Below are 26,173 nucleotides of genomic sequence, written 5' to 3'. Positions count from 1 at the left end.
TCAATACCTCAGACATGTTGGGAGGATTAGAGATACCGAATGGAAAAAGCCTAGCTCAATAAATTGTAGTTAAGTGCAGCAGTTCATTATCAATAACTCAGCAGTGTTATGACTGCTGGTAGCTGTTATTATTTTTTGTAAGCATCTTCATCATTTCTGATTACTTAAATCCTAGCCAATTTCTGTAGGTTTCTAATCACATGTATCAGTACTACGATTTTCTGCAGTTAGAGCTTAAAAGCAGGGGTTTGATTGAAGGTAAGCAAATATTTGGGTAATAGTTTACCTCATAGCCAAGTAGCCTTATAATTACTATTTATAAAGGAAAGGTTGGATTTTCTTTTATTGCTACTATTTTATCTTTCAGCCTCAATCCTTTTGTTCTCAAATTGAAATTTGATGGGAATAGTTCAATAGTGGTAGTATTGGCTATTAGAGGAATATTTTTTGTGTATGTTTCTTTGTAGAAATAGGTGATGGAATAACTTAAAATACTTTCTTAATACTCACTGTAAATATGGAATAGTTAAGTGGAAGCAATAGAAGTAAAAACCTTTTATGGCACATTTTCCAGTATCTTGGTGCCTAGATCATGTTTCAGGCAGATGAGCAGCAGCATGGCCTTTCTGCTCTGTAGAGAGTCTGTTTATTAATTAGTGCCCTGTAGCATTAGATTTAACTACTGAAATAGCTTTTTGTTTAAAAACTCCCTGTGGTTATAGTTTTTACTCACATATGCCTTGTTCCATTCTTCCTAACTCTTCCCCACATCCTGCCAAATATTTAGCTGGCCCTTTTGTTTTCAACTCTTAGAAATTTCACTTTTGAATCCGTGAACAACAAACTGATTTGTCAAAACTGAGTTCTCTCAACTGGAACATAGCATTGTTTTGAGGACTGATGCTTATGTCTCTAGCCTATGGTTAACTCCCAAAGGGGTCTTAATCAGTCAGCCTATTTAATTCTTTAATCGATCCTTCACCGACTTTGTCAGGTTTTTTTTTTGTTTGTTTGTTTGTTTTTAAGTAACTCTGCCCTCAACATGGGGCTGCAACTCCCAACCCTGAAATCAGGAGTTGCTTACTGTACTGACTGAGCCAGCCAAGCACCCCAACTTCTCAGTTATTTTTTTTTAATTTTTTAAAACTTACATTCAAGTTAGTTACCATATAGTGCAATGATGATTTCAGAAGTAGAATCCAGTGATTCATCCCCTACATATAACACCCAGTGCTCTTCTGAACAAATGTCTTCCTTGATGCCCCTTGCCCATTTAGCCCATCTCCCCACCCCAAACCCTTCCAGCAACCCTCAGTTTGTTCTCTGTACTTAAGTCTCTTATATTTTGTCCCCTCCCTGTTTTTATATTATTTTTGCTTCCCTTCCCTTATGTTTGTCTGTTTTGTATCTTAAATTCCACATATGAGTAAAGTCATATATTTGTCTTTTTCTGACTTATTTCGCTTAGCGTAATACACTCCAGTTCCATCTATATTGTTGCCAATGGCAAGTTTCATTCTTTTTGATTGCCGAGTAATATTCCATTGCATATGTATATATACCATATCTTCTTTATCGATTCATCAGTTGATGGACATTTGGGCTCTTTCCATACTTTGGGTATTGTCAGTAGTGCTGCTATAAACATTGGGGTGCATATGCCCCTTTGAAACAGCATATCTGCATCCTCTGGATAAATACCTAGTAGTGCAATTGCTGGAGGGTTTTTTTTTTTTAATTTCTTTTTTAAGTTTATTTATTTTGAGAGAGAAAGAGACAGCATGAGCAGGAGAGGGGCAGAGAGAGAGGGAGAGGGAGAGAATCCTTAGCAGGCTCCATGCTGCCAGTGCAGAGCCAAATGTGGGGCTCGAACTCATGAAACTGTGAGATCATGACCTGAGCTGAAACCAAGAGTCAGACATTTAACTGACTGAGCCACCCAGGTGCTCCCCAACCTTGTCAGTTTGTAATTTGGGAAATGACAAACATCAAGAACCAAAATGAAAGTTTTGTTTCTTTCTTCCTTTCTTTTTTTTTTTTTCCAAACTAGTTACAGCCAACTATCCAAAAAGTACAGTTACAAGTTGCTAAACATTTGGGAACCAAAATGTACCTCAATTGAGAGGTATTGATTTTAGCTTTTGCTTAAGTGGGAACATAGTTTGGGTGTTGGGACTACATTGTTTAGTGATAACTGTAGGTTCTAGAGATACCTTTACCTTTTTTTTAAATTTTTTTTTTTAAATCTTTTATTTTATTTTTGAGAGAGAGACAGAGTGTGAGCAGGGGAGGAGCAGAGAGAGAGACACACACAGAATCCAAAGCAGGCTCTAGGCCCTGAGCTGTCAGCACAGAGCCTGACGTGGGGCTCGAACCCACAAGCCGTGAGATCATGACCTGAGCTGAAGTCAGATGCTCAACTGACTGAGCCACCCAGGTGCCCATACCTTTTTTTTTTTTTTTTAATGCCATTCAATATTTAGAAAAAAAGTACCACTATCATTTTGTATTACCATTGGGAAGAAAGGCTGCTGTTGGCTCTTTGGTGACAGAAGACACCCCCCCCCCCCCAGGACTGAGGAGATCCAAATCTCAATATAATTATAATTCTTGATAAGTCTGCTTTGTACCCTTAAAGTGTGGAGCTTTGGTATCACCTAGGAGCATGTTAGAAATGCAAGATTTCAGGCCCGAAGCCTTGAATTAGAATGCATTTTAAGATTCCCTAGGTGAAAAGCACATTCAAGTTTAAGAAGCTTTGGATAATAATAGTAAGTGGATAATGCCTGTATATTGCGTTAAATGATTCAAAATAAGGTAAAGAAGAAAAATCCTTCGGATTCACTATAATACTACCTCTGTTCTTAAGAGAATCTGTGAGGCCCTGACAGTTTCTATTCTTGACCAAACTTAGGCTCTTGAACCTTCTCCTAGGCTCATCTGTGCACTTCCTTAAAGTCTAGTTTTAGCAAGAACCTTGCTTGGTCAGTTTAACCAGACACCCCCTTCCTGCAGCCTCAATATCTGATTTAGCTTCCTTATCCTCCACTGTCCCTCAGGTGATGTTTGATCGTCCTGGCCTGTCTTCAGCAAGAATCCCCTTAGGTCGGTTTAGCCAGAACCCTCCTAACCCTGATATTTCCTCCTAGTAATTTTCTGTCCATTCATCCCCATACCCTGCTTCTTGGCTATAATTCCTACTTGCACATTAGACACCCCCCTCCCCCCAGTAAAATCCCATCCCATTGCAGTGGTTCCTATATTTATCTCATTGTACTCTCTAAGAAGGTTAGGTCCCTTGGTTGTCTTTGCATACTTGTGATTATTTAAATTATTAGTTAAGGTCCCCTTCCCCCCTTCTGGACTGTAAGTTTCATAGTGTTTGTTCACTGTTTTATTTCTCAGAATGTTAGTATATTGCTTGGCAAGTATGTCGTGTGTGTGTGTGTGTGTGTGTGTGTGTGTGTGTATACAATTTTTTTTATTGACTAAAGGTTGTCATGGAAACAGTAGTAGTTAATGAGTGAGGAGACCTGAGTTTCAGAGTCTTTGTTCTGTCACCAGCCATGTGACCTTGGGCACATCACTTAATTTCTTAGCTTCTGTTTCCTCTGTCTACTGGGTGGAAAGGAATGCCTAGTCTATTGGGTAAATTTGAGAATTGAAAGACAGAGTGTATATGTAAGTTTTCATAAACCAGAGAGTCCTGTACAAACACTGTTATTATCCTTGCTTATGAAGTTCCCAAACCCAGTATATAAACGCTTTCTGCATTCCAAATTTTATTTAGCTGTGTTACAAATGAATGGTATTATTGCATAATACAGTAAATATTTACTGGACGCCTTCTGTGTCTAAAGCAAAGTGTTTGATGGTGGTGGAAGGAGAAAGGTAGGGGGTCAGAATTAAATAAGGTGTGGTCTCTGGCCTCAAGTATCTTTGAAGACCAGTATGTCATGTGGATATACTCCTCAAGAGTTGTTTTTAACTCATTTTAAGTCCACTGGCTAACGAAGGTTAAAGATTATTGATGTTGCATTGACTATACAACCCTTTTGGATATAGGAATGAAATAGTTGCATTCCGTGTTTATAAAAGTCACAGGATGTATCCATTGTGTTCATACATACAGAACAGCAGGAATTGTGTAGATGTGTGCTTCTGTATTTTTAGGTAGAGGCTGTTTCTAGTGGATGGATATGGGTTCCTTCCCTACTTGATTTTGCCACTGCTGCCGTAATTACTCTGCTGTAGCACTGCATTTTTTAATAGGGAAAGGGAGTGGCTGGAATTCTTTGGACCACTTTTTTCTTGCAGTTCACTTGGACTTCTCAGGTAGAGATTGGAGTGTGCTGGCAGTGGTTGGCAAAATCCCAAGGCATAGAGAGCCTCTGTGATGTGGTGTTTGCTTACCACTCCAGCCTCATTTGTGCCTTCCTGCCATGCTCTCCCCCATGGAGCCCAGCCATTTTATTTGCATTTCTTTCAACATACATTCCTCCCTTGTCTGCCTGCCTTTGTAAGTGCTATTCCTGTTCTTCTGGCTGGACTGCCCTTCTTCCCACCCTTATTTCTTCAGTTGAAGAGCCAACTCTTTTCCCCTGACTTGTGACCCTTTACAATTTATTGGATAACATTTCAGATTCCATATTAATAGCCCTTATCAAAAACAACTGTACTTATCAGTTTTCTGGCCTTTCTTCTTCATCAGAATGCGTGACCTCCTTAAAGGTAACAGCGATTTCAAAAGCTGTATTTAAATCTCTACCACCTAGTATAGTGCCTCGTATGTATTACACACTCAGTAACAAAAATTTTTTAAAAAATCAAAGACATTTTCAAGTATTTTCATGGTGGTAGGTGGAGGTCTTAGTGATTCCTTTTACCCTGCTCTAATTTTGACCTTTAAGAGACTTCTTGGGAAATATAAGTAGGTGCACAGAAAGGTTTGGAACACCTATTTGTTGGATGTTTATCTCACAGTTTTGTAGAGCCCTTGTTGTCTTACCCCTTTTTCAGGATTGGTATATGCCAGGCACATGTTTCCTACCTGCCACTGTGAATTGTGTTCCAGTAGCAGTGAGTGAGAGTGCCCCTTTCCCTGTATCCCACCACCATTGCACCACTGAGAGTAATGTCAAGAAAACTTCTTGGCTTCTTGGACTTTTCATATTAATACCAAGTAAACAAGTTAATGATAAAGATTCTGCCAAAGAATCTGTCTCCTTTATTTCTAATGATATAGTTAGGGTGCTTGCTTCCATTGCCATCAATCTTTTTCCTCTTTAATTTTAAAAGGGAAAAGTAGTATGTTAAACACATTGATCAACAAAGTCACAAAATTAAGTTTTAAAATATTGATGACTTCTTAGGAAAATATTAATTTTCTCCAAGATCTGTATGGATTATAGTCCCTAAAGGGAGATTTTACAAAATGAAATATTTAATTGGATTTCTTATTTCTTAGTTATCTTTCTGATATTTTAATGTAGATAGCAAATAATGAACGTGTTTGGGAGGCAGGTGGCATACTTGGAGCTGTAAAAATGACGTACAGATTCTGGAGATGGATTTAAAGCTGCTTTTCACCTATTCCTTTTAACATATTTGTTGCTTTTCTTATGGAGTCTGATAGAGATCTCTGCCAGGGTTTTCCTCTCTGGATTATTTCAAGGTAGAGAGTTTTTTCTCCAAAATATAAGTAAATAGTAGTGTCCAATTGCTGTTGAATCTGATGAAATGTTTATAGTTTTGAGCATTTACAGGTCAACTGTTACAAGCATGAGTAAGTGATATGATATGACAACTCAGAACACTTTATCATTTTATCAGTAAATACTTTGCGTATTTGTATATATGAGAAACACTTCTAACCTTAATGAATTTGTTCCTTTTTCTTATGGTAGTTCTGATACTTACATTTCACTTAGTTCAAAAAGAAACGGGACAAGGGAGGATTTTTACAATTTTATACATTTTTTTCTTTTCCTCCTCTTTGATGGTTTTCACTTGTTTATGTTATCCTTTCTTAGTTTTCAGTGGCTATGGCTATAGTTAAAGCCTGCTGCAGGTACTGGGGAGCATTGCTGAATTCCAGATAGTGCAAAATGTCATTTTTGCAGTATTAGGATTAAAGGGACTTTTTTTTTTTTTTAATTGTACCATTCCTGGAGTTTTATATAGCTGTTTCTCTGCCTTGTGTTCCCAGGTTTGACCGCATCTGTATTGTTTTCATAGGGGCTTTCCTGACATCACCCTGGTAATGATAGCTGTTCTTGTTAGCTTTCATTTAGAGGATTGATTATCCTGTGCTTGGGTGCCATAAGCTCATGGTTAAACCATTGGTGAGCTGAAAAATGGAAACCCTTGCTTCTCAACAGAAAGGGAGAATGAAACAGTCTTGAAGAAAAGAAATATTTTATCTGCATTCGTCTGTAGAAGAATTCAGTTATTCTTGGGACACCTGGATGGCTCATTTGTTTAAGCTTCCAATTTTGGCTCAGGTCATGATCTCGTGGTTTGTGAGTTTGAGCCCTGCATCGGGCTCTCTGCTGTCAGCGTGGAGCCCGCTTGGGATCATCTGTTCCCTTTTCTCTCTGTCCCTCTCCTGTTTGTGCTCTCTCTCTCAAAAATAAATGTTTTAAAAAATATTAAAAAAAAGAAGAAGAATTCAGTTGTTCTTGTGATCTGCAGATGTACTCTACAACAATATGTCTAGAGCCTGTATAGGCCCCTGTATGTCAGGCTCTGAGAGGCAGGACTTAGAAATTAGGTGGTGGCAGTACAGAATTTAAGTTGGGCAAAGTCATTGTACTTTTGTGCCTTTTTTTCTTATTTATAAAAAGAACAGTTTTATGTTTAACAATATGCAGTCTTCATGGTGTCTGAGATTTCTGGTGACTTGTGGAATTGGTGAGAATGAGATCAAATCTCTGGGTAAATAATTTACAGTTTTAGGGTTGGAAAAGATTCCAGTTCACCCTCTTATTTTTAGACAAACCAGTTAAGACTCTGGGATCTTGTGATTTTCTAAGGCCACTCTGTTATTTGTGTAAACAAATCCTAATGAGATTTGATTACACCAAGAATTCCAAGTCTCTTGTTATTTTAGTTGTATTTTTTGACATTACATGATTACTCTTTTTACAATTGCTTATTTAAAATGTACAATATGTAGATGTAACTTAAGCTTATGTCTGTGGAAGGGCCTTTGCTATAAGGGATAAAGAGATAGTATGGCTATATTTAACTGGTGTCAGTTATGGAGAGCTGACTATGCACCAGTGGTTCTTTACATTTCTATACATATCATTTAGTTTTCAGAACCATCTTACATGGTAGGTGATACAATTTCTCTCTCTTTTAAAAATTTTTTTAATGTTCATTTATTTTTGAGAGAGAGAGGAGGAGACACAGAATCTGAAGCAGGCTCCAGGCTCCAGGCTCCAAGCTATCAGCACAGAGCCCGACGTGGGGCTCAACGTGCGGCTCGAACTTAAGAACCAACCACAAGATCATGACCTGAGCCGAAGTCGATTCTTTACCGACTGAGCCACCCAGGCGCCCCGTGATTTCTCTTTTTTGTAATCATAATGATTAAGTAGCTTACCTAAAGTCACATAACTAGTACAAGCCAAATACAGGATTCCAGGATACCCAACTGCAAAAATCAAGGTTTCCACTATTCCATGTGAAATAGATAATGCCCCAAGTTAAACAGTAATGGTAGATGGCTTTTGTCGATCTTTGTGTCCGGTATTGCATTAGTGTTTTTTATTCTCTGGTTTCTAATTCTTGAAACGACTGCAGCATAATGCTGTCTCCATTTTGTAGATGAGGCAAATAAGGCTCTAGAGAGGTTAAGTGACTAAGTCTACGTGTCTCACTAAGTAGTGGAGGCACAGTGTTACTCCAGGGCTGTAGGACTGTAGTTGGCAGCCAGCATCCTCCCACTACTCTGTGCTGCATGCTGCTTTAACAGATCTCAACTCTGTACGTATTTCAGTCATAGCTTTCGGCTTTCTCAGGGACCATTGGTATATCAAATTGATTGAATCTGGCAGTTTCTAAGGTGAATGAATGTTTTTGAAACAATTTGATAATAGCTAAGCAGCCACCAGCTAATGAACCATTAGGATGAGAAGTCTCCACATGTATAGGTGATTTTGGCTTACTGATTTGTGGTGTACTGGAAATATTATGAGTCATAGATATATTGCACAGTACGCTTTTATTTTATTTTATTTTATTTTTTAAAGTTTATTTTTGACAGAGAGAGTGAGCGTGAGCTAGGGAGGGGCAAAGAGAGAGGGAGACACAGAATCTGAAGCAGGCTCCAGGCTCCGAGCTGGCAGCACAGAGCCTGACGTAGGGCTTGAACTCACAAACTGTGAGCTTATGACCTGGGCTGAAGTCGAATGCTTAACCGACTGAGCCCCCCGGGCGCCCCTGCTTTGATTTTAAAGATAGAACAGTTTATTGACATTTCTGTAAATAGTCTATTTTATTGCCAAATTTTAATAAACATTCACACTGTTTTTTAATTAAGATTTTATACTTTTAAAAATTTATTTTTGTTGGTATTCTACATGTACATGATTTAGAGTTAAATAGTTCTCTAAGGCTTGTTATAAAAACAACCTCTTTTTTCCCGCTTCAGAATACAGCCATTTGAACTCTTTTACCTGATTGTTTTAATTTCTTATCTCTAATTTATAGTGTTACTTAATTTTTTTCATTTCTAGGCATTAATTATTGAATTATTTTTCTTTTTTTATTGAAGTGTAATTGACATATAGTATTACATTAGTTTCATGTGTGTAGCAGAATGATTCAACATTTGTGTACATTGCAAAATGATCACCACTGTGAGTCTAGTGTCATCAAAGTATGATACAGTATTATTGATTCTATTTCTTATGCTGTATATTATGTGCCTGTGACTTACTTATTTTATAAGTGGAATGAACTTTGTATTTTTTGATCCCCTTCACCCATTTTGCACTTGCCCCAAGCTCCCTCCCCTTGGCAACCACCAATCTGTTCTCTGTATCTATGTGTTTGGATTTTGTTGTGTTTTGGTTTTTAGATTCCACAGGCAAATGAAATTATGCAGTATTTGCCTTTCTCTGACTTATTTCACTTAGCGTAATACCCTATAGGCCCATCCATGTTGTGGCAAATGGTAAGATTTTATTCTTTTTTTATGGCTGAGTAGTATTCGTGTGAGTTTGTATTACCTATTAAAAAATTTTATTTTTATTTTAAAGAGAGAGAGCATAAGCAGGGGAGAGGGGCAGAGGGAAAGAGAGAATCTTAAGCAGGCTCTGTGCTCAGTGCAAAGCAGGATGCAGAAGTTGATTCCACGACCCTGGAATCCTGACCTGAACCTGAATCAAGAGTCGGATGCTCAACCAACTGAGCCACCCAGGTGCCCCTGCCAATGTTCTTTATCCATTTTTCCTTTGAACAACACTTAGGTTGTTTCCATATCTTGGATATGCTAAATAATGCTTTAGGAAACATAAGGGTGCATATATCTTGTTGGTTTCATGCGTTCCCCCTTGGGTGAATACTTAGTAAGTAGTGGAATTGCTGGCTCATATGGTAGTTCTATTTTTTTTTTTTTTAAGTTTATTTATTTATTTTGAGAAAGAGGGAGAGCACAGGCAAGGAAGTGGCAGAGAGAAAGGGAGAGAGAGAGAATCCCAAGCAGGTTCCGCACTGTGAGTATGGAGCCTGATGCAAGACTTGAACTCACAAACCGTGAGATCATGACCTGAGCAGACACCAAGAGTCAGACGCTTAACTGGCTGAGCCATGCAGGCGCCCCTATTGTTAATTTTTTGAGGAACTTTCATACTGTTTTCCACAGTGGCTGTAGCAGTTTACATTCTACCAACAGTGAGCACGCGTTCTCTTTTCTCCACATCCTCACCAATACTTGTTATTTCTTGTCTTTTTGATAATAGCCATTCAGACAGATATCAGATGATTATCTCACTATGGTTTTGATTTGCATTTCCCTGATGATTAGTGACCTTGAGCACTTTTTCATGTGCTTGTTGGCCATCTGTCTTTTGTGAGCCACCCAGGGACCCTAGTTTCTCTTTTTTATATAGTATCCTGTTCTTATTTCATGAAGCAATATTTTTTTCCTATCAGTATTATATAGTTCTTTTTGGAATGGGGTCATTTTTATTCTTCTGCATCTTTTATTCTCCAGGTTGCTTTTTTCTATTTTAGTGTCTTCTTTCATGTTAGAGGCTCCCTGCAAATGCCTGGTAACTCCTTTGCTTTCTTCTTTTATTTACATGTAGACAATTGAAAATCTAATTGGAATCTGTGTGCTTGTGTGTGAAGGGCATGTTAACTGTGGTCTTTGCTGAAAGGTGATATGGCTAGGCTGTTTCTTTGAAGAACTCCTGGTATGAATCTTTTTAGGCCTTTTTACATGGTGTGGTCAGATTTGCCAGCAAGAGCTCTTCTGGTGTTTGCTTTTTTTTTTTTTTTTCAAATTTTTATTTAAATTCTAGTTAGCATATATGGTAAACGGTTTCAGATGTAGAATTTAGTGATCCATCACTTACATTGCTTGGAGATTATTATCCTGGCTGCAAGGTTTTTGGTATTCTGAAGGAGCTGGAGGTTGGGGGCTATAGAGGTCTCGATGTTGATTTTTCACACTCATCTAATCTCTCAATGTTAGGTATGGTACATTTGCCTCCAAGTGTGCCTTATCTCCCAAGCTAGACACCGTCTCTGTTTTGTCCTTTTGTAGGTAACCCTAATCTTTTCTCAGGAGGGGGGTTGTACAGATGCCCACTGTGTAGATTGCAGAGGGAAGCTGGGTGTGTAATTTCTTAGACTGTGAAAGTCTTGCTCTATCTTCACTCCCACTTCCAGAGTATCCTACTTATTTAATTCCTGAACCTTTTGTGGGATCTATGGTATAAATTGGGTAGCTTCTAAGTTTAGGCTTAAGTTTCCTTAGGTATGTTAATTCAGTTATTTCTTCATCTACTTTATAATCTTAAAATTTTTATTGTTGTCTTCTCTTTCATTCTGTTTGTCCTTACAGGATTATAATTATAATTTTTTTTAAATTCACTTTATTATCATTTTGAGTAGGGAGTGGAAGCTAATGTGTATTTGTAGCCTACCATCTTCAACAATTCACTCTTCAAAATAATCTTCTTATAAGTTCTAATTCATTTTATTGCCACATTCTGTTAAGTGTTGACAGTCGTGTGGTGTCTGTAAGTGAAAGGAAATTATGTCACTGTGTTAAACTACTCTGTGCTTTTTGAGTTGCTTTTGTTTCAGTGATGTCTTAGTGGGTAAGGAGTCTAAAAGTCCTTTTTCCAACTAACAGTTCAATAACTCATTTTTACAAGAAAACAGATTAATACAAATTTGAGCTGTATGTAAGGAACTGTCTTTTATGTATTATCTATTATCAGTCTTCACTGATAATCCATATTATTCAGGTTATGCTTCTGAAGTTATGCTTTAGCAAATCTCATTTAAATCTTTAATGTCTTTGACTTCAATTATTCATTGGTTAAAATTTATCTCCAAATCAGGAATGATTTCTGTTTATGTAAAAACAAACAAAAACCAGTCAATTGCATTTGAAATTATAGGAGGAAACGATTTATAAGTTTTGTATTCATGTTTCTGATATCTTTCTCCAGCTCCAAGAAATAAAAGAAATAAAATTTTCCCATTTTCCTGGACCCTATCTGTATTTATAGGCATCGCCATGAACTTCCTTATTTTCTTAAGACTATTAACTTAATGCACTGAATTTCTTATAAGTGCTGTCATTTTGAACTTTAAAATATGATACAAATATGATCAAAGCTTTCTTTAGAGTCACTGTTTAATAAAGAATAAACCATAAGATATAAACTATAGATTATTTTTCATTGAGTAAAAAGGGTCTGTACTTACTCATCCTGAATGTCTGTGTTTTATCCAAAAGAATACTTCTCTAGTATTAAAAAATAAATGTGGAGCTCATGGAAAATTTCACAAGAACATGAATGTTCTTGTGATAGCCTGAGAAAAAGGAGACAGATTAGGACAGGAGTTCTTTATCTGGGTTTTTGGACATGTTTTAGCACCTCCCTGAATTCCTATGTGCAAAATATTTTGTCTCTTATGTCTCTAGGGAGAAAGTTCTTAAATGTCTTTCAGATTATCAGAGGCTCAAAACACTTGAACTAGAGGCAAAAAAGTCAGTAAAGAAAAAAATAATTGTTTATATGTTTAAGAACATCATGGGAGGTATATTTCCATATTATGTAGCTCAGAGATATGTCTTAGGCTCACGTTCACCGCTTTAGGTTTATCTTTATTTTTGTTTTATTGAAGTATGATTTACAAACAGTGAAATGCTCAGATCTGAGGTATATAGTTTGATAGGTTTAGACAAGTGTGTATAAACTCTGTGTAACCCATACCCTTTTCTTTTTTTTTTTCTTTTTTTTTTAACCCATACCGTTTTCAAGACCCAGAACATTTTCATCACCCCAGAAGTTACCTTAACTTTTTAAAGTAAGAGCAAAGGCCATTCTTTGTAGCTCTTTGATTTAAGGACAGACTTCTTCTTTACATAGTCCTGGAGAATCTATTAGCTAAACTAGTTGCTCAGGGTTTTTTTTGTTTGTTTTTTAAGGTAAGTTCAGTGCCCAATGTGGGGCTTGTACTCACAACCCTAAGTTGTGACTGACTGAGCCAGCCAGGCCTCCCATAAATTTTAGTTTATTTATTTTGTTATTTATTATTTTTTTAAGTAGGTTCTATGCTCAGTGTGAGGCTCGAACTCAGGACCCTGAGATCAAGAATCACATGCTCTACCAGCTGAGCCAGTTGGATATCCTGTGAGTTGCTCAGCTTTTATGGGGGATCTACTGTTCATACTTGCTGCTCCTTTTTCTCCACTGGACAACGTACTTTTTAAACTATGATGATCTTTTAGGTGAGCAAAACACTGAGATGATAATTAACTACTTCACCTCCTAGGATCCTAAAGAAATTAGCTCATGTGAATTCTTATAGTTAATCCTGTTCCTCACTTCCACAATGGTTAATCAGTCAACATCTGATACAACTAACATAGTGACTGAAAGAGCTTTAATAAACTTTCCTAAAGATAATAGTAGTTCAAGGGGTAGCAACTCTTAGAAAGATTAACAATTATCGATCATTTATTGCATTAAAAGTAGCTTCTGAAAAAATACCTACATGAATAAGAAGTGTAGGACCTGCTCTTAAGCACATGGCAAAAAGGAAGACAGACTAGTTAACATAATTTTCAGTTAGGTAAATACAGTAACAGAATACTGTACAGAGTACAGTCGTGCTTGAAAGAAGACATGCTAATTCTTTAAGGGATGGCCAAGGGCAGTTTCTTTGAGAAGGTACCTAAGTAGGTTTATGTGTGGATAATTGAGAGAATTGGTTATATCAGCCAACTTCTAATTTTCCATCTGTCAGTACCTTTAGTGAGCCTTAAAATGGGTAGAGACTAGAGATTTGGTAGAGATTTGGGAGCCCTTCTGGAGAAAATGAATACAAAATTAATGAATACAAAATTAGGTAGCAAAGTAAATATTTAGAGTAAGAAAAAAATCATAATAAATTACATATTTAATAAAGCCAAGTCAATGAATATCACAAAATATAGAAAAATAACATTTTTATTAATTAACTGCCCGATATACCTTAATATATTTTTGTATACATTTTTGACTGCATACTTTTTGACTTCTTATGTCAACAATTTGTAAAATAGGATTACTGTTTTCTGTAGAGAGAGTAGATTATTCTATAGAGAGAATAGGTTATTTCCTTCTAGCATTACTGATCAAAATGTGTTTATTATTATTGATAACTTTCAAGAGTTTCAGATCTATAACTCATTGGTAATGTCATGTACTATTTTAAGATTGTTGTCAAATTTCAGTATATCTCGACTAAGTTTTTTCCTTAGCTGATGTGTAGTACAGTGTTCTTATGTCTCTGCCAATACCCTATGGAGCTCATGTCTGGATGACTGTGGTCCTGCACATTAATGTGTAAATGACACCAAATGAGGCAGTGCTTGGGTGTAAGAATATTCCTGGAAGTCATTCCTGTACCTAGACTAGCAGTATTTTAATTATGCATGGAAATGATTGAGAACTAGACATATCCTGTGAAACCTACATACTTCTCCACCTCAACCTCCCTTTAGCAAAATGCCCAGAATACCGCATTAGCCGAGGCGGAAGTGAGATGGAGCAGGAGTTAGAGAAAGCAGTCTTAACCAGTTGCAATTAGCATTCCTTTGCAAGTTTTGTGAAAACATACGACCATGGGAACACATTGTTAGGACTGCTTCCAGTACCTTGGAAGGGACCATCCCATTGAGGATCCCTGAAATTTAAACTGACAGTGTCAGAGTAAATTCAGTCCTACAGTCTTAAGCTGTAATTTTGTGCTTGCGTTTGTTAACTGACTACCAGAAAGATGTTTTAAAACATAATATGTATACCACTATACATATGTAGTAATGTAGTATGTACTATGCTGCTTATGTCCGTTATGATTGAACCTATTTTTGTAAGCCCAGGATATGAGTTCAGCAGATTATGCCAAAATACTTGCTTTACTTTACCATTTTTGATCTGGAATCTTTTATCAGTTTAGCTCAACAAAACGTTTATTAAAGATCTGTTACAACCTAAGCCTTCTGCTAGATTCTGGAGATGTAGTGCTGACTTAGAAATAGTTCATACCTTTGAGAAACTCATGGTACATTGTAAAATAGAGACACGTGATAGTGTCCTGTGTGAACACAGAGAAGGCTTCCTTAACACAGTCTAGGTTATCAGAGAAACCTCCTGAGGAAGATGATACCTGGATTAATTCTTTAAGGATGACTAGACATTGGTGAAAAAAGAAAGTTCGGTTAAAAGTATATGAGATAAGGAGGAGTAGGCTGTATCTGATTTAATTTCATATTTTTTTTCCTAGTCAAGTTGGCTTTATCATAAGAATTTAATTTCCCAGCATTTAGACCACAAAACGATGTCATTGATTGCATTGTATACCTCTTGCTTTACTGCTCTGTATTTGTAGGCAAATGATAGACTATAGGAATAGTAGGTGAATCTTTGCCCTATTGTTACCTTGAGATCTGTATCTGATACAAAGATTGTTCCAAGGGGCACCTGGGTGACTCAGTCGGTAGAGCAGGTGACTCTTGATCTCAGGGTTGTGTGTTTGAGCCCCATGTTGGGCGTGGAGCCTACTTAAAAAAAAAAAAAAAAAATTGTTCCATTGGTGCCAAGACTGCAGACTTTATTCTTTATTGAATCCTTTATAGTGGGTTGCTATTTTGGATTAAATCCCAGAGTAATTCTGCTGTTTTGCTTTGGAAAAAAAGAAAAAGTAATCCTATTACCACAAGTAAATGCATATGAGCTTTTATTTATTTATTATTTATTTATTTTGCATTTTAGCTTTTAAAGTATGATTAAATTAGTTTAAGCAATGGGAGGATATGGAAACTTACTTAGTTATTAAATATATATAAAATAAGTTCCAGAGATGAAAAGTACACCATAGAAAATATAGTCAATAATTTTGTAATGTATGGTGACAGATGGTGACTACCCTTTTTGTGGTGAACATTGAGTAACATAGAATTGTTGAATCAATGTGTTCTACACCTGAACCTAACATAACATTGTATGTCAATTATATTTCAGTAATAAAAAAAGTATAAAAACAACCTCTTGCCTCCTCTCCCCCCACTGGGAGGAGTAAGCTTGCTTAGAATTGCTGAGATGTCTTGACAGTTTATTTCTTATTACTTTTTTTTTTATGTTTATTTATTTATGTTGAGAGAGAGCATGAGTTGGAGAGGTTGAGAGAGAGAATCCCAAGCAGGCTCTGTGCTGTCAGTGCAGAGCCCGAGCCCAGTGCAGGGCTAGATCCCACAACCGTGATCATGACCTGAGCTGAAATCAAGAGTTGAATGCTCAACTGACTGGGCCACCCAGGTGCCCCAGTTTCTTTTCTTTTTTTTTTTTTTTTTTAACATTTATTTATTTTTGAGAGAGAGCGAGTGAGCTCACAAGGAGGGGAAGGGGCAGAGAGAGAGAGGGAGGCACAGAATCCAAAGGAGGCTCCAGGCTCTGAGCTGTCAGCGAAGAGCCCAACACAGGGCTTGAACTAACAAAACTCGAAATCGTTACCTGAGCTGAAGTCAGATGCTTAACCAGCTGAGCCATCCAGATGCCCCTGACTGACCAGTTTTTAAACCAAGGTTTAAGTAGGGCAGAACTGCAAAGGGCCCAAGATTGAAAATGAAATTTTGGTTATCAGGATTAGGAACTATCCCCAATCCATCTGCTGCTTCTCTTGCTGCAGTTAAAATCTTTCAGATTTGGTGTGCCAAATAAAGATGATGGATCCGTTTTCTTTCTTTAATATTGGTAACAACTTGCTCTTTGCAATAAGAACAAGCTTTTCTCCCCCTTCAACATTATTATTTAATGTTAAGTAAACATTTGTTAGGAATCTGTTGTATCCCAGGTTCTGTGTTAGGTACTTGGGATTCAAGGGTGACTAAAACATGATTCGTATTCTTGAGTAACTCACATTTATGTAATCAAGTGTGAGAAAGAAAAACGTAAACAAATAAGCATGAGAGGTAGTGTTTTAAGCTGACTTTTTGTGGATTAGTATACGTGTGGCAGTAGAATTGCTGTGGCCTGAATGTGTTCCCCCAAATTTATATGTTGAACTCCTAATGCCCAATATGATGGTGTTAGGAGGTGAGGCCTTTTGGAGGTGATTAGGAGGTGATTGGGGTTAGTGCCCTTATAAAAAAAGACCCCACAGAGCTCCATAGCCCCTTCCACCATAAGAAGATGCAGTGAGAAGTGGGCAGGCACCAGCTTAGAAGAGGGCCTTCACCAGTACCTGACAATGCTGTCACTCTGTTGTTGAACTTTCAGCCTCTGAAACTGAGAGCTAAACTTTTATTGATTATAAGCCACTCAGTCTTTTGTTATAGCAGCCTGAATGGACTAAGGGATAAAGTAAGGATTGGTGTTTTACTTACACATATACCTGCATGTAAATATGCATTTACATGTAGTCATTCATTCACTGGACATTTTATTATTTTATTATTTTTTATTTTTTTGAGAGGAGAGAGAGTGTGTGTGCATATGCCTGAGCTGGGTAGAGGGGCAGAGGGAGAGAGAGAGAGACTCTTAAGCAGGATCACACTCAGCACGATCATGACCTGAGCTGAAATCAAGAGTCGTCTGCTCCATCAACTGAGCTACCCAGGCGCCCCTCATTGAACATTTTAAAGCTGTTAGTTCCTGTGTTGTGGATTTGCTGTGTAAAGCTACCTTAAAACTAAGGTGCTTTAAATGTATTCACTCATTTAATTGTCATAATGGTTCTGCATAACTGATGATATCGTCTCCAGTATACTATCTAAAAGAGAATAAACACAAAAATACACACATAAGGTGTTGCAGGAGCATTAAGCTACAGTGAGACACAAGAGAGAATGGACAGTTTTTCCTGAGAGTTTAGGAAAAAGTTTCTAAAAAAAATGATGTTTAAGCTCCCTAGATACCTTTGGTTGAAATACCGGTGTAAATTCTTTGGAATTACTGCCAACTCATTTGCTAGATCAATATTCATTCTGAGTTCTACACATGCAAGTTTTGGAGTCTTCTTTTTAACACTGCAGCACATTGTATAGGGTTCTGAAAATGGAGTCACTGCTATTGCATAGAAATCACCCAGACATTTGACTCTGGGCACTTCCTAAAGTCTCTTGTGGTTTCACTACCCATTTACTGACTGGGGTAATGAATTTAGTGCTGGGCAAAGGAAACTGCAGCCTACATACGACTCAAAAGCTCAGAGGGTGATCGGAGATGAGCTATTAAACTTTAGTGTCTTTGCCTGTAGCTGAGATAATGCCTCAGATCACTTCACAGATGTAGAAACTAATTGGCCTTTGTGTGTGAAGTGCTTTATTATTTTCCAAGGATTAGATTATAAAATTTTATAGGGTATTAAATAGTGAATTGCCCAACCCTCTACTTGTTCTTATATGAAGTCACTAAGTTATACTTTATAAAGTTGAAGAGTTGTGAACTTGCTTCACATTGAGAGGCAACCCAGTTAGCAGTTTAATATACGAGTACAATATTCCCTAATAATGTGTTAAAGAGCAAGATGTTAAAATTTGGAAGAAAAGTTTCCATGACTACAGATGTCTGGGAAGCCCTAGGCTAAATCTTGAACAATTTTCTTTACTACTATAGGACTTTTCTTAACTTATAAAATATGCATTTCATAATATACTAGTGCCTCTTTTGGCCCTGTGCTAACCAGTGAAGATACTGAAATTATTAGTTACCTTCAGTCTGATCTTTCCTCTGAGCCTGAGTCTTGTAAATACAACCGCCTACCTAACATATCCATTTGGATGTCTGATAGATATCTCAAGTTAATATGTCCTAAACCCATCTTCCAAAGCCTATCTCCATAAGTGGCCCATCTTCTATCTACTTGAGACTAAAAATCTAGGAATCCTCCTTGATTCTTCACCACTGTCCACAAATGATGAAATCCAGTAGTGAGTCTGTTGGTTCTTCCTATAAATATTGGAATCTTCTTCCTTCCATCCCCACCAGGAGAGTAGGGATTCTTGCTCAGTGTTGTGTCTCGGCTTAGAACAGTGCTTCTTAGAACATAAGTGGTGGTCAGAATATGTTACTTGGAATGCAGAATGCAACCCTGGATAAATGGATGAAAGAAACTGATTTATTGAGGTGGTGAGGAGAATTATTTTTTAATAGTAAAGATTTTTCTTTAAAAAATGTTAAAACACGGAACTATAATTTACACACCATAAAACTCATCTTTAAGTGTACAGTTTAGTAGATTTTAGTATATTAAAAAGTTACACAATCATCAGGACTATCTAATTCCAGAACATTTTCATTAACCCCCCAGAAGAAATCTTGTGTCATTAGTAGACACTCTTCCATTTCTCCCTTTACAGCCCCTATTTTCTGTCTCTATGGACTTGTCTGTTCTAACGTTTTGTATAAATGGGATTATACAATATGTGATACAACATATTTTGTGTCTGGGTTCTTTTCACTTAGCATAGTATTATCAAGATTCACTCATTTATATCAGTGCGCATGTTCTAAACTAGGTTTTTTAGACTTTGTCCCTGTATCTCATCAACTTTTTTTAAAATCTATTTTTTTATTGAAGTATAGTTGACATATAATATCCTTCTAGTTTTAGGTGTATTCTCATCAACTTTTTATTTATTTTTTTTATTTTATTTTTTTTTATTTTATTTTTTTTTAACGTTTATTTGTTTTTGAGACAGAGAGAGACAGAGCATGAACCGGGGAGGGGCAGAGAGAGAGGGAGACACAGAATCGGAAGCAGGCTCCAGGCTCTGAGCCGTCAGCCCAGAGCCCGACGCGGGGCTCGAACTCACATACTGTGAGATCGTGACCTGAGCTGAAGTCGGAGGCTTAACCGACTGAGCCACCCAGGCGCCCCTCTCATCAACTTTTTAATCTCACCAGAATTCTTCAATTTCTGGCCTGCTGATAGCCTTTTTTCTTGCTTTCCAGTGGTGTTAAGGAACTTGTTACTCTGTCATTGATGATAGTAGCAGTAGCACTACTCATAATAGTGGCTTAAAAGGAATGTTAGGCAGAAATGGAAGTAGGTATGTCTGTTCAGATTGCTAACTTCCTTGAATTGAAGGTAGTCTTTTTGATACTCAATGTTTTTAGCTTAGAGTCTTTAGCTTTATTGTTTTTAGAACATGTTGTACTTGATTTTGGCAATTTCTAACATTTTTTGCTGGTGCATATCTGCCTTTCTGAAAGCATTAGTATGTTTGGCACCCTTTTGGAGGAAATTGTTCTCTGGCGGGATTTTGTTTTTCCTTAATGGCAGTGCTAAGTATTCATATAAATCAGTAGAGGTATGAGGAGAGGAGATAGAATTAGGTAGTTTGAAGGTTGTTTTAAAAATGTGCCTAACTGGGGCGCCTGGGTGGCTCAGTCGGTTAAGCGTCCCACTTCGGCTCAGGTCATGATCTCGCAGTCCGTGAGTTCGAGCCCTGCGTCGCGCTCTGTGCTGACAGCTCAGAGCCTGGAGCCTGTTTCAGATTCTGTGTCTCCCTCTCTCTCTGACCCTCCCCCGTTCATGCTCTGTCTCTCGCTGTCTCAAAAATAAATAAACGTTAAAAAAAAAAAATGTGCCTAACTGATAACTCTCTCATTATGAATTAGTCTTGTGTTTTTTCATAAGTGACTTGATTAAACTGTGGTGATATAGGAAGAAAATTATTAGAAATAATTGGATGGAAGGTAAAGGTAAGTAAGCATCATGCAGTCTTCAGTAGTGGGTAAAAGAATGAGCTTTCAAGATTTCAATCCTAGATTTAAATTCTGGCTCCTTTATTTACCACTCTTATAATCTTAAGTTAATCTTAACTTAACTATAATCTTAAGTTCTTTAAACCTCAGTTTTGTTACCCATAAAATAAAATAATAGCATATACATCATAGTTAAGAGGATTAAATGAGATACTGCATGTAAAATCCTTCTCAGCACAAAGCCTGCAGTAAATGTTAGTTAATATTAATCATCATTACTATCCTGATGTAGGAGTTCTCAGCCTGAAGTTCACTGGAACTGTCAATTAAGAAATATTTATCAAGTACATGATCTTTAGTATTGGACTTAGACCTATGGAAGGAGCTACTGATGTGAATGACAGGTTGGTACCTAGAGGTGAAGCAAAGAGAACTAATATTAGTGGAGGTCTTACCACAGGGTTCAGTAGTAAGGTGGATATTATTTTTCCCATTTTATAGATGAGGAAGCTGAAGCTTGGTAATGTCAAATAACTTGTTCAAGATAATTGGCATGTTCTTGGGTGTCAAAATATACAAACATCTATTCTTCTAACACTTACTGGTTCCCCTGTTTTGAGTTTTCTATATATCTCTCCCCTCCCCAATTCCTATAGCCTTAAGATTCTCCTGTTCAACTTGGGAAGTATCAACTTCATTGATAGTTGGATTGGACAATAAAGGGTTAAAATAAGGGAATGATAAATGTGAGTGTTGAGATGGTGAGAAATGGCTTATAGAAGTTAACCTAGTGTCACTATGGGGGCTAATCTATTCTTCAGGTTCTCAAAGAGCAAATAAATAATGCTGTTGAAATTTACAAAAGGTAGATCAAATTGGATTACCAATTGTAAGAGATGTGGGTTCAGGGTTTTCCTTTAGGACTCAGTTATTTGTCAAACCATCCTGTCTTGCTGTAGAAACTGATCGGCCTTAAGATGTGAATAAGAGGACTGACTAGGAGAAACAATCCTGAATCTTGGTTGTTTATTTGGAAAGAAAAGACCCCTGGGTAATGCCATGATTTATCAATGTAACATCCTTATATATAATGTGTCATTCACTGTCTAATCAGAAAGCTCCAAATTCTCTTAAAGTTATGATACTGTGTTAGCTATTTTCATACATTGTTAATGAGATTGTAAAAGGGTACGACTTATTTGGGGAGAAAAATAGGCTTATGTAAAATTAAAAAATGTGCGTGTCCTTCACAGCAGTTTTACTTTAGCAATTTATTTTTCATATATACATGTGCACAAGGTTACTTACTGTAGCGTTGTTTATAGTAACAAGTGACTGGAAACAACCTAAATGTTTATCATGAAGTGACCGATTAAAATATGTTATACATTGGGGCGCCTGGGTGGCTCAGTCTGTTGAGCATCCAACTCTTGATTTCAGCTCAGGTGGTGATCTTGCGGTTCATGGGTTTGAGCCCCATGTTGGGTTCTGCACTGATAATGCAGAGCCTGCTTGGGATTCTCTCTCTCCCTCTCCCTCTCTCTCTCTCTGCCCCTCTCCTGCTCTCTCTCTCTCTCTCACACTCTCACTAAATAAATAAACTTAAATATATATATATATGTGTGTGTGTATTATACATTTGTATAAGGAAGTACTATTCAGTATTAAAAAGAATAAATTAGATCTGCTTCTGCCTTAATATACAATCATCTCCTGGATATTAAGTGAAAAACATTATTTAGTATACTATAGCATGCAACAATTGTGTAAAAAAAAAAAAAAAAAAAACAGGTCCAAGCATTTTTATGCTTGTATAGGCATAGACTATTTGGAAGGATATATAAGATCTTAGTTCTGAGATTCTCCAGATAAGCAGATTTCTTCTGAGGAGGGTGGATTGGGAGGGCAACATACTTTCTGTTATTGAAAATGTCTGTGAATATTTTCACCAAATATCTTAAAATGCCATGTGACATATATGCATTTGGGCATACATTGTTATTATAAGAGCTTTGTACTCATTGATGAGGACTTTTGCATATATGCTTTCCTCTTTGTGCTTTTTAACTTGAGGACTCTGTCAGTTGATCTTTTGACCTAGGAATGAGGACTAGTACTGACCCCCCCCCTTCCAGGGTATGGTGGATACTAGAGGAAGTTTCAGGTAGCTGTTGAAAAAGCTGAATATGCTTTTTTTTTTTTTTTAATTTATTTTTTAATAATTTTTTTTTGGAGAGAGAGAGCACCTGAGTGAGGGAGGGGGGCAGATAGACAGAGAATCTTTTTTTTTTTTTTTTTTTTTTGTTAATTTTTTTTTTTAACGTTTATTTATTTTTGAGACAGAGAGAGACAGAGCATGAACGGGGGAGGGTCAGAGAGAGGGAGACACAGAATCTGAAACAGGCTCCAGGCTCTGAGCTGTCAGCCCAGAGCCCGACGCGGGGCTCGAACTCACGGACCGCGAGACCATGACCTGAGCCGAATTCGGCCGCTTAACCGACTGAGCCACCCAGGCGCCCCTAGACAGAGAATCTTAAGCAGGCTCCATGCTCAGCACAGAGCCTGACACAGGGCTCAATAACACGACCCTGGGATCATGACCTGTGCCAAAGTCAAGAGTCGGATGCTTCACTGACAGAGCCACGCAGGCACACCAAAGCTGAATATGTTTTTTTTATTTTTTAAAGGACAAAGTTAAGGGGGTGCCTGGGTGGCTTAGTCGGTGAAGCGTCCGACTGTTGGTTTCAGCTCAGATGAAGATCTCTCAGTTCACAAGGTCGAGCCCCACATTGGGCTCTGTGCCTACAGTGCGGAGCCTGCTTGGGATTCTCTCTCCTCTCTCTCTGCCCCTACCCCACTTCCATGCTCTGTCTCTCAAAATAAATAAACTTAAAATAAATTAAAAAAAAATAAAGGACAAAGCTGAGTTCTTCTTCTTCTTTTTTTTAACGTTTATTTATTTTAGAGAGAAAGAGCACAAGCAGGGGAGAGGCAGTGAGACAGAGGGAGGCAGAGTCCGAAGCAGGCTCCAGGCTCTGAGTTGTCAGCACAGAGCCCGACACAGGGCTCAAACCCACAAACTGTGAGATCATGACCTGAGCCAAAGTAGTATGCTTAACCGACTGAATATGGTTTTTAAAAAGAATATATAAAAAATATATAGTATTGAAATGGTTAGGTTATATTGCCTGAATAAAGCAGAAGGGTCAGAGAGAAAGAAAACTAGAGAACTTGAAAACATTTTTGAAGTTTAAGTGTACATGGCAATGAGGAACAGAGAAGGAAGTCAGTAGTCCACAGGGAACTAAGATCACTTTATAAACATTATCTCATCTCTTAAATTATACCTTTTTGTAAAAAGTTATTTTCCAGACTTTCAAAAAACCAAATAAATTGAAGCCCAGATGATAATTTGTGGTTTCCTAAGTAACATAAAAAGAAAGTGGCAAAATGAGGAATAGAACCTTGTTTTCTTGATTTCCATGATTAGCATTAGATCACCCAAACCTTCATATGGGACTAGCACCAAAAAATAAAACAGGATTAAAAAAAAATTCTTTCATAAACTTGATGTGTAAAAGCATTTGTTTCTGAAGTAGGTTTATATTCCACCCCCCCCCCCCCCAATCCAGTCTTAGAAGAAGAGGGTGGGAGTGGTGCTTGAATACTGCTTTGGATATTGTGCTACCCTTTGCTTTGTGACTCTGTCATTCTGGTTCGGGAACAGGAAGGACAATGAAAAAACTAACATTTGCACAGCACTTTACAGTTTTAACCAAACTTTATTTCACATATATTACTTTTCTCATTTTGTAGCAGATCTAAGATCTAGACAGTGGTGATGTTTTGTTATTTTAATTAGGCTTTCACTACTTAAGAAAGAATAGGCTCAAGAAAGTTGGGGTATTTGCCTAAGATAACATAGCTGGCCTTCACAAAATCGAGCTCAGATTTTTTTTTTTCTTTCTACTCAAGACTGAAGTCTTATGAGGTAGATTTACTTAGTTTTGTGGAAGACCAATTCTGGGTGGAGTATCAATCAAGAAAACATTTGGAAGCCTAAGACTTCATGGCAGAGTGGGTCAACAAGTAGATGGTTTTGGGGGGCAAGTGAGGCTCTGACCCTCCTCTGAGTGCAGGCACAACTGATGTCCTTAATAATCCTCATGTGTTCCGCCAGCACTTTTCAGAACAGCTTGTCACGTCCTCAGTTGCTGCATTAACTGGAACAGTGGCTAATTAAAGAGAGTGTATTTAACTTTAACACCCTGCCTGAAGACATGCACCAGATTAGTCATAGGAGAGCTATTTTTGTCATTAATCACACATAAATCAGTAAAATGTCTTTGTAGAAAATGTTGGTGAGGTTTGTTTCTCACACTAAATTTTGATAAAGGGTGAGAAGAGCAGGAAAATAAAGTAAGTCTCAAGTTTGGTGTAGGCATAATGATCTTTATGTTTTTATATTTTAGAGATGCTGGGAGAGGATTTGGTGTTTAATGCATTCTCTGATTAAACTGAAGAAGGGTTTCGGTCCAGGGCCTCTTGTCTTTTTTTTTTTTTTTTTTTTAACTTTAAAAAAAATGTTTATTTATTTTTGACAGAGAGAAAGAGACAGAGCATGAGCGGGGAAGGGGCAGAGAGAGAGAGGGAGACAGAATCTGAAGCAGACTCCAGGCCGTCAGCACAGTGCCTGATGCGGGGCTCAAACTCATGGACAGCGAGATCATGACCTGAGCTGAAGTCGGACACTCAACTGACTAAGCCACCTGGGCACCCCCAGGGCCTCTGTCTTATATTTGATATTTGGATTTACTTTGGGGCACTGGAAACCCACTGGGTGGTTTTAAGCAGAGGAGTAATGTCTGATCAGTGGTTTTAGAGTTGCCTTGGCTGTTGAGTAGAGATACCTGGCAGAGGGAGGGGGCAATAATATGAAGAACATCAGTGTACTCTAATCGAACATCTGAACAGAGACTTCGGTTTAAACAACAATTCCATTGCCTTAGAATGAAAAAAACCTGTCATTTGAATTCCATATTTGGGTTGAATTTGATACTGGGTTCTTAGTTTATCTCAGGATCCTCAGTACTTTTTGAAAGCTCCTGAGGTAATTATAATGTGTGACCAGCACTGAGAACTACCCTTTATCTTGGCGAAAACAGGAGAGATCATGGGGCTAAGCATGGGAGAAGGAGGTAATGAGTGAAAAGCTATGGAGAGCTTGCAAAGTGTAACTGTCTGTTCTTGGAATTCCCTTTCCATATTCATATGTTCACTGAATGTTTTTGGTGGTATGAATTTAGTAACATGAAACTTTAGAGTTCGCACATACCCAGCCTCTCCTTGTTCTAATTCCTTCTTAACTGTTCCTTTCTATATGAAGAGAAGAAAAGGGAAGTATTGAGAAGGAATTACCAGGATATAATACAGTTTGATAAAAATTTGATAGTATTAACAGAAGAATCCATCTCTTAAAAACTCTTAAAAACATTTCTAATACTAGTTTCATTCGATCCGTTTAAAAAATGTGTGTGTGTGCATGTATCCACACGAACTGAGAAATTTGAGAAGCCAACCATATTAATGTCTAGCTACTTATCTGCATATGTGGAATTCTGGGTTAAGATTGCTGATGTTTCCTATAACTGGGCAGAACATGTAGCTTCTCATTCTCACTCTGGGATTTTTGTGTTTTATCGACATAAAACTATCTTTAATGAAGG

At 37.5% G+C, this 26,173-nt stretch overlaps 1 protein-coding gene across 4 annotated transcripts in view; it reads left to right on the top strand.

Annotated features, from left to right (window-relative positions):
• Window positions 1-26,173, top strand: part of MOB1B (MOB kinase activator 1B) — a 49,185-nt gene that overhangs the window by 4,858 nt on the left and 18,154 nt on the right. For 2 of the 4 annotated variants that reach the window (XM_042984405.1, XM_042984404.1), the window contains exon 1: window positions 20,740-20,851. The exons of 1 other annotated variant lie outside the window; for it this stretch is intronic. In XM_042984405.1, the coding sequence (XP_042840339.1) occupies window positions 20,796-20,851 (56 nt within the window). In that variant the 5' untranslated portion in view covers window positions 20,740-20,795. Of the gene's footprint in view, window positions 1-12,854; window positions 12,888-20,739; window positions 20,852-26,173 lie in introns of those variants that run through there. One more of the 4 variants, XM_042984406.1, reaches the window with a different exon arrangement.

This window comes from Panthera tigris, chromosome B1, assembly GCF_018350195.1.
Source record: "Panthera tigris isolate Pti1 chromosome B1, P.tigris_Pti1_mat1.1, whole genome shotgun sequence".
Lineage (NCBI taxonomy): Eukaryota > Metazoa > Chordata > Mammalia > Carnivora > Felidae > Panthera > Panthera tigris.
The sequence above is the reverse complement of the archived record's forward strand: the minus strand, read 5'-3'. Positions and strand labels throughout refer to the sequence as shown.